Below are 15,334 nucleotides of genomic sequence, written 5' to 3'. Positions count from 1 at the left end.
ACAGTTGCTAGGTCAGGCCACCCAGTCAATAAAACTGTCTTCCAATTCTTCTCTTGCAGATTCAACTTTCACGTATCAAACCACCCTGGGTGGTTAAAGGTCAGCCCACTTACCAGATATGCCCCCGCATCGTCCCCATCACGGAGTCCTCCTGCCGGGGCTGGACTGGTGCCAGGACCCTCGCAGACATTAAAGCCCGTGCTCTGCAAGTCCGAGGGGCGAGAGGCCACCACTGTCATCGAGAGGCGGCCACCACTGCCATCGGAGGGGGGGGTGGCCCGGGTGGAGGTGGCGGCGGGGCCACCGATGAGGGAGGTGGCAGAGGCGGCGGCAGTGGTGATGGTGGTGAGGCCCGTGGCCACCCTGAGCCCCGCGGAGCCCCGAGCACCCCTGGAGAGTGTGCGGCAGATCTACAGCGAACACAACTACTGCCGCCTTGTTCTCTAAACGGGGAGCATATCCAGGCTGGGTTTGCCGTGTCCAGAGCCAGGAGAGAGGACCCGATCGCTCTCAGAAAGGAGGAGAGCTGCCCGCTACGGAGGCTTCCAGATGTCCTCACAAGTGGTCTGGAAGATGCCTCCCAGCTCCCCATTGCTCCCACCGGGGACCAGCCGTGCCAGGCTCTGCCTGCACTGTCCTCCCGAACCCCAGTACCAGAGAGATTAGTTGAGCAACCTGCGTTGCATCTAGATGTTAGAACTGAATGTGAGTCTGGTACCACTTCCCGGGAAAGTGATAATGAGGATCGAGGACCCTCTCTTCTCCGAGAGAATGATCCTGTGCAGTCTCTAGCGGGGGGTGTTGTACTGGAAGGAGGACCTGGCCAGACCCTCGACCATGACAGTGACCCCACCATGAAGCATCCTGTGAATGTGACCCCCACTTCCACCACTGAGTTGTCTTTGGCTGGTTGCCTGCAGGACAGACAATGTGATGATGAATTAGGACTTGGTGATTCATGCTCACCCACGAGGGAAAGTGCTACTAGACAAGAAAACCTGACAACTGAGGCCCTCGTCTCTGATGGTGCTGCTCCTTGGGTGCCCGGCCTGTCAAATGATGAGGCGGTCGGACGGCCTGAACCAGACTCCAGAGGACGTGTCCCATCTGCTGAGCCCCAGGCTGTGGAAGAATGGGAGAAAGCTGCCCCCCTCATTCCTGTGTCAGCTGGGGAGTTGACTGAGGAGGGGCTAGTTCCCCCGGAGCACTTCTCTTTGGTCTGGACGGTGCCGTTGCAAGGGCGTGCTGACAGTGCTGGTGGCCATCGCAAACTGGTGGCAGGTGAGAAGTTGAAGATCAACGGAGAGTCTGAAGCACTAAGTCCTCACGGCGAGTCCACAGACACGGCCTCTGACTATGAAGGCCACCTGTCTGAGGACAGCAGCGAGGCCGACCCCAGTGAGGCCACAGTGGTGAAGAGAGCCTTGGTGGCGGACACGGATGAGAAACACGATTGGAACCACTCTGCCTCACTCTCCAAGGTGAATGGTGATCGGAGTCTGGTTATGAGGACAGACAGCATGGCTCCTCCTCAGAGCTGGGTGTCTCGTGTATGTGCAGTTCCCCAAAAGTTTCCAGATTCCCTGCTGCTGGCCAGTACTGAGTACCAGTCAAGGCCCACGTTGCTGGGCAGGCCTGGGTCCTCCATGGAGGCCACTAACCCGCTCGTGATGCAGTTGCTGCAGGGTCACTTACCCCTAGAGAAGGTTCTTCCTCCAGCCCAAGGCAGTAGCAAACCCGAATCCCCACGACTCCCGCTTATGAAAGAGCAGGGCCACGGTGGCTCCCTGGGAGTGGGATCTTTGCAGGACCCTTTGGTAAACAGCTGTGCAGGTAGCAAGACCAGCCCCCGTTCTTTAAGAGCTTCAAAGGAGCTGCTTCTACCTGAGATCCGTGAAGTGAGCACTGGTCTTGCCAGGCTGGAGCCCACCCAGGCTCCTGGAGCTCCCCAGAAGATTGCCAAGACAGCCCCAAGTTTAGACTCCCTGTATCCAGTGACAAAGTTGATGGCTGCCTCTGGGAAAGTGGAAGAAGTGGATTCCAAAGAGCATTTCTCTCCCGTTGGTGTGGAAGATCGGAAGGAAGCCCGTGACCTGTCCCAGCGCAGTAATTCAAATGCTGCCCCAGGCAGAAGTCCAGGAAATCTCACTACCTCGAGAGTCCCTTGTTTCTCATCTCCAAACGTGATCTCCTTGGATCCCGATCAGACAGGTCAGGCCCTGGGTAATCAGAATGGTGCTGGAGGTCAAGGGAAGAAGCTCTTTGGCCCTAGGAATGAGGCCGCGGCCCTTCAGCGCCCCAGACCCGTGGAGCCAACGCCACTGCCCGCTGATGCCCCTCCTGGGTTTCCCAGTAGGAAGTTGGGGCCAAGCAAAAACTCTGTGTCCGGTGGGGTACAGACTGCCAGGGAAGACTGGGCTCCAAGGCCACCGCCTGCCTCTCTTGGTGGTGTCAAGAACGAGAAGACTTTTGGGGGCGGTCCTCTCAAGGCAAATGCAGAAAACAGAAACGCAGCTGGGCCTGGTCCTCGGGAGCTGGTGGATCACTTGCAAGGGATGCCCTTTGTTCTTGACCTGCCCTTCTGGAAATTACCCCGAGAGCCTGGGAAAGGGCCTGGTCAGCCTCTGGAGCCTTCCTCCATCCCCTCCCAACTCAATATCAAGCAGGCATTTTATGGGAAGCTTTCCAAACTCCAGCTAAGTTCCACCAGCTTTAATTATTCCTCGAGCTCCCCCACCTTTCCCAAAGGCCTTGCTGGAAGTGTGGTGCAGCTGAGCCACAAAGCAAACTTTGGTGCGAGCCACAGTGCATCACTTTCCTTGCAGATGTTCACTGACAGCAGCACGGTGGAAAGCATCTCGCTCCAGTGTGCGTGCAGCCTGAAAGCCATGATCATGTGTCAGGGCTGTGGTGCGTTCTGTCACGATGACTGTATTGGACCGTCAAAGCTCTGTGTATTGTGCCTTGTGGTGAGATAATAAATTATGGCCATGGGAAAAGTTGTATAGTTAGTGTGTGTATTTTGATAATGATTGATCTTCCATCTGTGTACAGAACCCCATTGATATAACAGACTCTGTTTCTCTAGGCAAGAGCACTCTTGCCCCTCCCTAAAACTTGTAGTGCTAAGGCCCCTCTGTCGCTTACCAACTCTGCTGGTCTTGCTGCAAGGGCTTCCCGCGGGGCAGCTCATTGGGCCGCCCGAGGCCGGCTGGCCAACTCAAGCTCTCATGCAGACAGAGCCTAGTGTGGCATGGGGAGCTTGCTTGACACCCAGAGGGACTCGAAACTGAAGAAAGAAGGTTGTGTTCTCCATCGAGGGAACTAACCTACCCGAACTGAGTAGAAATGTCAGTCTTCCACTGCCCCCTCCCTGCCGTGTTTCCTTCTGCTTGCTACTCCGGTCCTGGGGGAGTTAGTTGATGGCTGGGGAAGCCAGCACAGGGTTAAAATAACTCCCAGCAGTGCCCACCAGGGGGCCCAAGCACCTGCTGACCTCAGGGTCACAGTTCTGGCATTGGCCAGTTGACAGGAGCCGGTTTGACCTTTGGTTCTATTGCTGAAGCAAATTTGGGACTTTCCTGTCTCGGTACAATTCACTGGCCCACAGGAGCTTTTGGAACCTCGAATAGACTCGCTTGGACAACGGGGTCGGGCATAGGGTTGTGTTTCCTCTTAAAATGCCATCTGTAGACCTTGTAAGTCAGATGTCCAGATATTTGGCAGGTGAATTCCTCTGCTTGACACCCTCCCTGTCACTTTGGACTCCATGGGAGTGGGCATCTCCACGCACCTGTGTATGTGAAAGTCATTTTACATTTCAAAGCAGTGTGTGTTTCTTATTTTTATATTTTTAACTCTTTATCCTTGGATGTATAAAGTGAATTTTTTGGCTTCTGTAAGTATGCTCTATGCACCTCTAATGTTTTATCATGTATTTATATGTTGTACACAGTACTGGCCGATTCTGTAAATGGATGTATTGTACAGAGAACACAAGTGTCTCTCCCTTATTTTCCGTCTTCGGCATCATTGCATTAAAGTGGTGTACTTCTCTCCACCTGTGTCAGAGCCACTGCGCGCTGTGCTGCCCGACACGAGGGTGGAGTGACTGACTTGTGATCTGCCAGCGTGGCTCGGTCGCCTAGTGGACCTGCTGTAGCCTGCAGAGCCACAGCCAGCCCGCCCGCCCGCGCTCAGCTGAGCAGACGTGTCTCGCCCCTCACGTCTCTTCTCTTCCGACCTCCCACTGGCCGCTCGCTGCCGTACGTGACAAATCACCGCCACGGGCGTTAAGTGCTCTGGAGTCCAGGGTGAGTGCCCTGGGTGGCCCCAGGCAGGCTTTCCAGATCTGGCTCCAGGGTTACCACCTTCAGCAATAGCTGGGGCCGTGTCCTCCTGGGGCCCGAGGGCTCCGTCTGATGTACTTCTGACAGCAGGTTGCTGAAGAAACAGCCACGCTCGTTGCCTGCCTCTCTCCCAACACATTAACAGCGCAGACGTCTCCATAGTTGTCTTCCCTCACCCTGCTTCCTGCCTTACTTACACCTCGACTTGTGGCAGAGTTCAGAGCCCTCATTTGACCTAGGTCTCCCTATGTGAGTGCTTCTGTGTAAAGTAGAAAATTGGTGTGACTTCAGCAAGTGTCATTTCACCCGAAAGGTCTCCCCCCACCCCACCCCACCCCACCCGGGTTCATCCACTGTGGCATTTTTGTCATCTGAAGCACGAGTGAGAAGTTGGCAATCATGTGACTTAAATGCAGTATTGGCCAAGTCCCGAGTTGGCAGCTTCAAGAGTCTGTTTACCAAAGACAGGGAGCAGAGGCCCAAGTGTGTTTGATCCTCTTCTTCCTTCTGCTGTGACCTTTGGCGGCCTCTAGGCTACAGGCAGAAACTGGTCTGGTCCATGGGGCTGCCCAGGGACAGCACTGTTCTTGTATGTCTCGTGGTTTTGGAAAAATAAACGTGTACAGCCTGCGCTTGTGGTCTCCGTCCTCTTGTGTGGCCGCCCCGCCGGGCTGGAAAGGAAGGCCAGGAGTGCGAAAGCGGCACCGCAGGAGCGAACGCTGGCTCGCTTCCCCTCAGCTCCGGCTCCAGTGCTGATGTCCTCGGGCTGGAAGCTCTTCTGTGAGGTCATTGCCGAAGGCCCAGACTCGCCGCTTTTGCTGGGTCTTTAGACTCTGGGCGTGACTGCGTTGACTGGAAGCCAAAATCGAACGAGAACAGTGAGGGCGCTCATCCCAGCTGCCCTGCTGAGACACACTCGCCGAAGAGCTTTCTGGTGGCTGGTGGCCTAGGGGGGTGGTGACCAGTTGTGACCTTGAAAGATCTGTAAACACGAGCGCCTCTCTGCATAGCGGGCAGCCAGCAGGTGCTAGTGGCGTGGGCCTGAGGGTGACAGGCTGCAGGACGTCCCAGTCCATCCCCAGACATATCTGGAGTGCTGACACGCGCGAGTTTGTGCTGCTCGGAAACAACCTTAGTATAGAAACAAGCCAGAAGTAAAAAGACACGTGGCGGAAGTACAGATTGACTAAAATGTGTATCCGTTAGCTCGTTTCCCGTGAGTTGGTCGAGGCCGGCTTTCCGTGTGGTGGAGTACCTCCTGGGGCAGTTCAGGCTGCGGTTCTGTGCTGCTGCTGTCGATGGAAGGGCAGGTGGAGAAGTGAGGTTGGGTGGCCCTGTAGTGACCGGGTGGCCTCCTAGTGGCGATGATGTGTGTGTACTTGTGCTGTCGGGGCACGGCACCCGTTGGCTCGCTTAAAGGCCGCAGGAGCTTAGAATGCTTTAGAAAGCAGGCCTGGGACCTGACCTTGCGATTGTGTCTCGAGTGTCATGAAGGAGGCAGCCGAGGACGGTGGGTTCAGCACGCGAGCCCTGTTCCCCCTACTGGCTGTGCGGTCTCCGCGTCCGTCTCTGCCCGCGCTCTCGCCTCAGAATGGGGACGGCGATTCCTTCTTTGTAAAGTCGTTAGTGCCTGGCACGCGGGGAGTACTCCGGACTTTTAGTTTGCACCCGGCAGGACAGTGGCGGCCTGACCTTGGAGTAGAGGTCTGTGTGACGCCTGCCACCTGCCCGATCCTTGCCCCAGAGGGGGACTGTGGAGAGGCGGGCCTTGTGCGCCGAGGGGTGGGGTGGCGGCCTCTCACCGGACATGTGGCTTCTGGCCTCACGCTCAGACTGTAGTTGCTGAGTGCACAGCCCTAAGTTCAGAGACTGGGTGTCTGGCAGAGGAGACTGTTTGTACTCATGATCTGAAGGATGAGGAAACCTAACGTTTCAGGATACGGAGAGACGATTATTGTACTGGCCTGGTGAGTATCGTGACTGTTTTATGTCCATCCTGCTCTAAAGGAAGTCAGAAGCTGCTCGAGAGAGGGATGGGGAGTATGTGTGTGCTTCATAGAGTAGCCTGCCTAAAATCAAGGGCCCCGGGGACCAGAGCATCTGCCTGCTTGCCTCCTGAGAGGAGGTGGCACAGGCTGTGTTGCCCTTGTGTGTGGGCACCGTTTAAACTGATGGGGAGAGTGGGCTTTGTGACCCTGGAGACTAATACTTGAAACCAAATGTTGACGGTGACCATACTTCCTCCTGTCTCCGTGCATCAGTTTGAAGGCCTGGACTAACTACTGAAGGTGCAGGCAGAAGCTCTATAGGGAAAATAAGAGCGACTAAAAGAGCTGTCTGGGCAGTGGCTTTCAACCTGGCTGGGGACACAGACCCCTCGGAGAGCCCGACGGAGGCTCCAGACACCCTCCCCCGGGAAGGCACATCCACACCAACTTGTGTGAAGTATGTCATAGGGCCCATCGGTTCCTCAGGCAGCTGGGGACCCCTCATTTAGGAACCTCTTGGCTGCCGGGAACCCGAATAAAATCTGGGTTGATACAAAAGATCAGGGAGGGGAGAGAGGACTTTGCAAAGGATTCTTGGGTTTCTTGTAAACTGGGCTTCCCCGGTGCATCATAGTTACTTTTAAAATGCACTTCTGTGCCTGTTCTCCCCTCGCTCCCCTTCCCTGAGTAAAGGGAGGGTTGCCTGTTCTGTCATTGAGTAAATTTTAGTTCACTGTTCCGTGGGGGCATTTCCTATTTGACGTTGTCCTGTACGCTGTTAACAACAGTGGTCCTGGGGCCCCAATTAAAGAAGCCAGGCTGGGATCAAGCAACGCTTCTCCGTCCTTGAGTGACGATGTCTCCTCGATCTCCGTGCCGCCGTCCTGTGGAGCTGTGTGGCACTTCATCCGGAGGTAAGCGCTTTCCTGGTCTGCGTGTGTGGTCTGTGTGCGGTGGGCCTGGGCCCAGGGTATGCCGTCCCAGGTTGTGGGGGTGTCGGGTCCCTTGGTGATTCTCAGCAGTGGTAGTTTTGGTAGGACAGGGGTTTTCATGGTATCACTGAGGCATTGCCGCTGTTGGTCCCTTTGTTGTGTGAAGAGGGGCACCTAGCTGCTGTCTTTGGCTTTCACCGTCCCTGCCGTCCTTGTGAACAATCGCCCTTATGAACAGACGGGGTTCCCTGGGTGCAGTGTCTTTCAACTATTGTCCCCTCTCTTTTCATCTTTTTTTTTTTTTTTTTTTGAGAGAGAGAGAGTGAGCGAGCACAAGTGGGGGAAGGGCAGAGGGAGAGAGAGAACCTTACACAGGCTCCACATTCGGCACAGAGCCCGACATGGGGCTTGATCTCACAACCGTGAGCTCGTGACCTGAGGTGAAATCCAGGGTCGGATGCTTAATCGACTGAGCCACCCAGGTGCCCCCCCCTTTTTAATGTATTTTATATATTTGGGTTTTATACAGAATTTCAGCTTTCAAGATTCTTCTACCATTACAAAATATAAATGTTTTAAAAACTGTCACGTGTGTCTGTGTCTGTACGTACACACACACACACACACACACACACACACACACAACAGTAAAACTGACACTTACGCTTGTAATTCAGAATTTTTTTAAGAACTCATGACAGGTTAGCCCCAAGCCATATTCCTGCAAGTTTTCCTCCAGGGTTAGCCTAAATGATCTATGTAGGATGAAAAAAAGACTGCACACAGGTAAACTGCCCTTTTCCCTTAAGGTGGGATTGGGAGTTTGGGGTCGAGTCGGACGTCAAGTGCAGAAGGTTCAGGATCAGGGATGGTGTTTCCTCAGTTTTCCAAGCCAGCACTTAGCGGGGCCAATCCGTGTGAGTTTGGTCTCGGCCGGCGAAGAGCTGGCGCTGGGGCGAGGGCAGAGGCCGCGTGTGAGGGACCTTGCTGGGTGACTGGTGTGCACCCCCGGGAAGGTGCCTTCCGCACCTGACACCTGATGAGTACCAGTAAGGTTCGTTTCCTTCTCTTTCTGACGGGCTAGCTGTTGAAATGACAGGATTATTTGTTCGAGAACAGTTGACTGAGGGCCTGCGGTGGTGGGCTAGGGCGTGGGCCGGGAAAAGGTGGTCTCCTAGCAGAAGGGCATGTCTGTCGGTGCCGAACTAGATTTGCGGGAGAGAGTCGGCTGGCAGGGCTGTTGAGAGGACACGGTGGGAATGAAGCGTCTGATTTGTTATTCAGTGTTTATTAAGTAGATTCAGTCTTATATATGATATACAGATTCAAAAGAAAAGGGATTCCACATACTTATGAAATCAGTGCATTTAGCAAGTAATACCATGGAGATAACAGCTCGATTAACAGCTCATTGGTCTTTTGTTAAGTGAGGGAGAGGGACTTGGCCTGTGCTAGTCATTCCACAAACAAAACAGAATTTAGTTGCATCACATAAAGAAGACACAGTCTAAGAATTAAAATATTAAGCCACATTTACTGGAAAAAACTCACTATATAGAACACAAATAATTTTTATAGAGCGTTGAGGAGGAAGTCCTCACCTGCTTAGAAGAGCCACGTTAAGTTGCATAGGTGCATATCTGTAAAAATATAATTTAGAGGTGTAGCCATTGATTAAGTAGTAAAGAGTCACCTTTAAAAGTTGGTGCCGCCCGCTGTTTGTCTCAAGTGCCATATGCTTACCGTCTGGAGCCCCCTGCCCCTCCTCAGAGGGTGATGCCTCGCGAACAAGCTGCCTCCAGGGGAACCCTGAAGAAATGTTTGTACCATCTGCACTGGCAAGTCCTAAAACCTCATCTCGGATGGGGAACTTGCGCTCTTCCGAAACATGTCTGAATTATGCCAGAGGATTGACAGCCTCTTGGGTCGTCCCTGAATCCTGGGCGGCTTGACCCTGAAGGTCACAAGGGTCATCTTGACCTCCCCGCTTCCCGGGCTGCTGGAAGAACTACACCGGCCCACAGCCCTGCAGTCAAGTCCTGCTCGCGCTCTCCGAGACGCCACGCAGGTGCCCCGCCGGCAGCCCCTGGGAAGTGTCTGCTCTGACCCCTGCTCCTCAGTGGACCACGTGACAGAGGCCTGTGGGCCATCTGACGCACGGAGATTTTTCTGAGCTTAGAAAAGTATTTTTCAGCAAATCTGAGTTCTATGTGGCGTAGGGTTTTTGCTTTTGTTTTTAGGTGGAAACAGGTAAAAAGTGAGAGGTTTTTGTTTTGTGGCTTTGCTAAGCAGATGAGCTTAGTGAGGTGCCCCTTCCTCCTCAAGAGCGAGTCTTGCGGAACACACAGGGACGGGGGCATCTGTACATGTAAACAGTACACTTTCACTGAGTCCAAAATTAGGAGCAAAAATACAAAGGTTCACATTGGTCTTAGGTAGATACAGGCGAAAAAGGATTGAGCTGTTTAGCTCAGAAACAACAAAAACAAAGTTTCTAAAGCACCACTAAATTATATAAAAATCAGACCATGGACGGATTGAAACTGGTATTCTGGTGAAATACTTTACTATCTTGTAAAAAGTTTTACAAAAAATTACAAATTAAAAGTATCAACCCTCTGAGTTCAAAGCAGCATTTTGAAAATGAACTGGTAGTTAATCCTGTAACCACCCCTGGAGTCGTTAGTGGCCCTTGGGAATAGGGATGGCCGGGTTCCACCTGTTTGAAATCCTTGAAAACCCTGCTCGCCCCCTTCGGTCCCCCTCCCCCTCAACACTGCCCTTGGGTATAAACTGTCCTGGAGGTGATGGTAAAATGAATTTCAGATGGGTCACACCATTACTGGTCATCTAGTTATCCACCACTAAGACCAAATTCCCATTTCTCCTGATTCTACTCTTCTGCTGGGATTAGCCCCCTGCAAAGACTCAGGAATTGGTGTATTCTAACTCTTGAGTTACCTTCTGGCTTAGGATCCCCCATGATGAATCTGCGCCCCCGAGGCCCTCCGTCAGAATTTCAAATGGCTGCGGGGCAGGGCCTTGGAAGCTCCCTTTAGGAGAAGGCAGTCCCTGGGGTGAGGGTGAGGGTGCGGGTGCGGGTGGGACGGCAGGGACGGCAGTGAGCTAGGTCCAGCCGAACCAGCTCTTTGGTGCCCTCCAAGTCAGGAGTGGGGAGGGGTTGAAGCTGCATCTTTGAAAAACAAACGCAAAACAGAACAAGGTCCCTGACTGAACTAGCTAATGGAGTCCTGTTTCCACACAGTGACTTGCTCCTGATTTTGCCATGACCAGGGCTTCAGGCATAGCTTCACGGAGGGGCCCACCCAAGCGGTGGGGTCACCGCGACAGAATCCACTGTCCCGGAGGGGCCGCGGGGAGCCCCGGCGGGCCTTTACCACGAGCACCCGGGGCCTTCCTCTCACACGAGTGTGCCTGCGCTCTTGCCCAGTGCTAAGGCAGGCCGAGGTGGCCGGCTGAGGAGAGCCGACTTCCAACTGGAGCTTATACTGATCTTTAGCTCTAATCCCTTGCGTGTGGGTGGCGGCCGCAGCCCCTCCCAGCCTGCCTCTCTCCTGTGAGAGAAGCGCGCGCGGGTGCCTGGCTTGGGTCCTGCCTCCGGGAGGGGAAATGACACGCAGTTGGTATCAAGAATTCTAAGGCGGCGATTGTCTCTGCCAGTTTTCAACTTTAGGATTTTCGCAAATTGCCTGGGGGAACGTTTTGCAAAAGACCTGCTGATTACTTTGTAGTATTGTTCACTCACAAAAATAAATATTTACACAAATTGAACCGGGAGTAGCACTGAGCAGGTGGGGCTGGACATGTGGGTGGCCGGGTTGGGGGACAGGCCTCGGGCACTGGAGCTTGTGCTGTGCTAAGGGGGAGTCTCGGGTGTCCTGGCCCTGACCGGAGGCCGGGGGATGGGTCCGATGGAAGGCAGAGGTGCTGTGGCTGGGTAGGGCGTTGGAGGCCACTTGAGAGAGAAGAGACCACCCTGAACTGCTGGGGGGCTGGAAGTAAGCAAGGGGCGGGGCACGGGGCACCCTACCTTTCAGGGTTCCGGATCCAGGGCCCGCAGCTCGGGCCTGGATCCGAGGCGGGTTGGGGCCTCCACGCTGGAGCCCCTCCCTGGCGCTCCTGAGGGTGGTCTGCCGCTGGTGCCGGGAGGCGGTTGGCTGCAGAAAGCTGGTTTGGGAAGTGGCGCCTGCTCTGGGGTCGAGTGGCTCTCTGTGGCCGTCCTAGGGTCCACGCAGCCCTGGCTCCCCTGGGGCCTCTCTGCTCTGAGGGAGGAAAGGCAACAGAGGGCTTCTGCCGGCTCTGGGCAGGGGCAAGCAGCGGAGAGCTGCTGTCATGGCTACGGAGTGTTGCATGGAGAGGCCCCTTGGGCCTTCTGAGGTCTGGGTGAATCCCTGGTTTTAGCAGCACTGGTAGGTATTGCACTGAGCAAGAAGAAGTGCCTATCGGGGAGGAAGGAAACCGGGCCAGCCTTTTCTTTTTGTCCTTTTTCACACTCCAGGGATTACAGGTTTCTTCTAGGACTGGCCCCTTGACGAGAAGGGTGCGTCCTAGGTGAACCCAAGTGGCTTCTCCACTTCTGGTGGTTCCTTTACTCCAACCATGGGGACGGAGGATGGGAGCTGCCAAGTCCAACCAGGGGCTCGCAGCTGCCTTTTCCTGTTTGGTGGCTACCTGACAGCTGAGGGCTCACCCTGAAGAAACAGGCCCTTCCTGGCAGGTGTCTGAGGCATCTGGGCCTGTGTGGAGAAGTGTTCAGACCTGGCTCCCTGGGGGCAGGTGCCCGCGAGCTGCTGCTCATGAGGGTCCAAGCCCTCTCTGGGCTCTAGCTCCTGGCCACCCCTCTGGACTTACCTCCCAGGCAGACACATGGTGTGGGGGAGTTGGGCGATAGATAGCCATTCAGAACAGGCTCAGGGCACATCCTGGAAAAAGCCCACGCTGGAGTGTGAGGTAGAACACAGGTGACCGTGTGACGGGGGCTTCTGTGGGGTGGGGGTGGGGGAGCCATTTTTGCCTTTGCTTTGCATTGGGTGTGGGCGAGGTCCTCCGGCTTGGCTGTGCGGCTTGGCTGTGCCGGGTGCTCAAGGGGACAGCCAGCCCGGCACCTGCCCCACCTCACCCCGCCCTGCCGTCCCCCAGCCCGCGCCAGTGTAGTGATATGGAATGTTAGGTCACAGGGATACATCCTTCTGATCAGACAGACACAGACTGGCAATCTGTACAAACACAAAAGAATCCATTTTCAGAAAAATAAATTACTAAGGGGGGAGGAAGAAAGGGTCCACTTTGTTTTTCTCAATAAATATGCAATTCTGCTCACCTAAGACTTGAAAGGTAATTATCTGGGGGTGGGATTCTAACATCAGGGTCCACGAAGATGATTCTAAATAGAGCTGCGTCCCCAGCGCCTCGTCAGGGGAGCCCCAGCCCTTCCAAAGCTGCCCCATGGCCTCTTCCAAGCAGGTCAGAGCACCCGTGTGGTGAGATTCCAAAAAAAAGTGTCCTTGTGCCCAAAGTCGCAGGTGCTTGGCGTGTGGCTAGAAACCGCTCTTTTGGATCCCACCTCTTTCAAAAACCAAAATGTACCAAGTGGTGAGGCAGGAGGCCAGGCCGGGCCGGCCTCCTTCCCTAGGGTAGTGCGCTTCAGGTGCCGCGGGTCAGTTCTGCTGTAAAATGAGGTTTTCCAGTTCGTCCGCAGAGCGCAGCAGGAAGGCCGCGGACTCTCGGTAGCCGGCGATGAGCTGCCGCACAGCGCTGATCTCCGTGGGGCTGAGCTGGGCGGTGGGCATGGTCCTGCTGGTGCTGTTGCTGGAGGGCGTGGGTGTGGGCGTGCTGGAGGCGGTGGCGGCCCCGCCTTTCATGCTGAGGTCGGTGGGCCCTGCAGAGGGGAGAGTGTGGGTGAGGAGCGGAGGCGACACCTCCCATGGCACCGGAGGCCATCACTCTGTGTTGTCTTGGGGGCTTGCTGTGACTCAGGCACTTGGGCCTCTTGACGGGTGTATGCCAGTGCCCGGAATGGGGCCTGGTGTCAGCAGACGAAACGTGGGCTTCTCTGTTAACCCTCAGGGCGATGCTCAAGGAAGGGGACCTCATCGGTGACGTGGGGGGGGCGGGGGAGCAGAGACCTGGAGGTCGAGGTTTGCCAGAGATCACATGGTGAATGTGGGCCCTCGGCTCTGCCTTTAGGGCAGGGTGGGACGTGGTGGGGGCACGGGCTTTACATCAGCCAGCGTGGGGCTCTGACCCTCGCTCCCCGGCCCGGCTCCCACCTGCACGGCTCTCTGGGGACCCTCAGGCGGACAGTGCTCCCCTACCGTGCACACATCCCAGCTCTGGCAGCCGGGCGAGGGGGAGGCCTCAAGGCAAAGGACTGCCCTGCCTGTCTGCACTGTGGTGAAGCAGAGCTCCCCCTGGGAGAACGGCCGTGGGCTATCAGCGTCTGCGTGCGCCGGAGAGGTGTGCTGTTCCTCCCAGCACCGGGAGGCTGTCCGGGAGAGGGTAAGCACCTTGCAGCAGGCACCCGACACCCTGAGAGGCACGGGTGTGTGGAAAGCCCTGGAGTCCAGAGTGGAGCCGTGCGGGTGCTCAGACCGGGGTGGGACTTCTGTCCAGGTGGAGAAGGCCAGGTGCCCTGCTTGGCTGTGGGAGAGGTTGAGGCCAGGCCGGGCAGATGGTGACGGTGCCTTGCGGGGGCGGGGTGCCTGGCACGGAGTGCCACGTGGAGGAAGGTGCTGTGGGTGCTAAGCCTGTTTCCGAGGAGCCGCAGAATCCCCCTTCCTCTGAGGAGGTGTTCTGTGCCTGAGCAGGGGGAAAGTCCATGCTGTGGGGCAGGTGTGCGAGGGTCGGAGTGGTCGGGACAGGACCTAGGGGTGCTATCTGGAGAAGGCCCCTTCACCCTCCAAACGGTGGCGGCAAAAAAGGAGCCTGAGGTTTTCTGAAACAGACGGGAGGATGTGAGGCAGGGGCCACCAGGCCCTGTCTCCTCTCTGCCTTTCCCAGGCCACTCCACGGGTGCCTGAATGCAAGGCCTGCTCTGCCACTCTGCAGGCAGCTCAACGTCCCTGAGCCTCGGAACAGGAGGAGGCTGCTGGGAGGCTGAGTCCTGCCTGGGAAACACTCCGCGTGGCCGTGAGCTGCCAGGCCCACTGGGAAAGGGCTTCCAGACAGGTTTGGGGGGGGGGGCGGCTTTCTGAACGGGCTCCCAGGAGATGTGGAGGCTCCTGGGAGTTGAAAAGCATTCTTGAGAGGTGTTGAGCGAGGAGGAGGAGGAGCATACCTGGAGCCTCCTCGGGGGGCCGTCTCCCTGCTCCTGCCTACCCACCCTCCACCCCGGGTGGTCTCACCCTGGCAGGTAGGCGTGTGAGGCTGTCCTTGGCTATCAGCCATTTCCCCACTACCCCCTGGGTTCTGATGGCCAGCTTCACTCATTACTGCATCTGCAGTGGCACTTTTTATGCTGCTGCAGAGAGAGATGGACAAGCTCCAGTCTATGGAGACGTCGTGCCTGGAAGTGACCTGCTGGTTGACACTGGAAGCGGGACCTGCTGCTAAAGGAAGCTGGTGCAACCCGAGGCGGGGGGGGGGGGGGTGGGCACCTGTCCCACGGGCTGCTTCCTCTTTGACCTGAGCACGTGGACATCAAGAAGCAGGTCCTTGGAACTGGCTTGCTAAGGACCGTCCTTGGAATTGAGAGTCAAGGGAGCAGCTAAGTCTGTTCAAATGAAATGCAGGAGGAAGAAGCAGGGCTGTGACTTGCTGGAAACAGCAGCCAAGCAGGTGGTGGCCTCCCCTGTTGTTGGCCAGAGGGCTGCAGGGGACAGGTAGGGGGCAGGGGTGCCTCCGCAGACTCCTGGAAGCTGCAGGGCTGCCTCCGGGCTAGGGGAGGGTTGGTTTCCCCTGGAGCGGCTCCCAGTCTCTCTCAGACAATGAAGGCGAGAGCCGCCTGCCACAGTTGGTGTGACCGGGCCCTGGGGTTCCTCTCTCTCCCCTTGCCGAGCCTTGTCCTCTTGTCTCTCTTGGACAGTAGCTAGAGCCCAGAGAGGAG

General features: G+C 56.0%; 2 protein-coding genes across 7 annotated transcripts in view; one reads left to right on the top strand and one right to left on the bottom strand.

Annotated features, from left to right (window-relative positions):
- The window catches only part of ASXL1 (ASXL transcriptional regulator 1), a 77,113-nt gene extending 72,134 nt beyond the window's left edge, over positions 1-4,979 (top strand). For all 3 annotated transcript variants that reach the window (XM_047069123.1, XM_047069125.1, XM_047069122.1), the window contains one exon: positions 60-4,979. In XM_047069123.1, coding sequence (XP_046925079.1) covers positions 60-2,978 — 2,919 coding nt within the window. In that variant the 3' untranslated portion in view covers positions 2,979-4,979. The remainder of the gene's footprint in view (positions 1-59) is intronic.
- A 3,559-nt stretch (positions 4,980-8,538) lies between these two features.
- NOL4L (nucleolar protein 4 like) overlaps positions 8,539-15,334 on the bottom strand; it is a 127,666-nt gene continuing 120,870 nt past the window's right edge. For 3 of the 4 annotated variants that reach the window (XM_047069127.1, XM_047069128.1, XM_047069129.1), the window contains one exon: positions 8,539-13,168. In XM_047069127.1, coding sequence (XP_046925083.1) covers positions 12,948-13,168 — 221 coding nt within the window. In that variant the 3' untranslated portion in view covers positions 8,539-12,947. The remainder of the gene's footprint in view (positions 13,169-15,334) is intronic. The other variant, XR_006960275.1, reaches the window with a different exon arrangement.

The sequence above is a fragment of the Lynx rufus genome, unplaced genomic scaffold, assembly GCF_022079265.1.
Source record: "Lynx rufus isolate CCGP_SWC_20201006 ecotype Redwood Valley unplaced genomic scaffold, mLynRuf1.p SCAF_8, whole genome shotgun sequence".
In the NCBI taxonomy this organism is placed as follows: Eukaryota; Metazoa; Chordata; class Mammalia; order Carnivora; family Felidae; genus Lynx; species Lynx rufus.
Note: the sequence above shows the minus strand (reverse complement) of the source record. Positions and strands in the feature narration are given on the sequence as shown.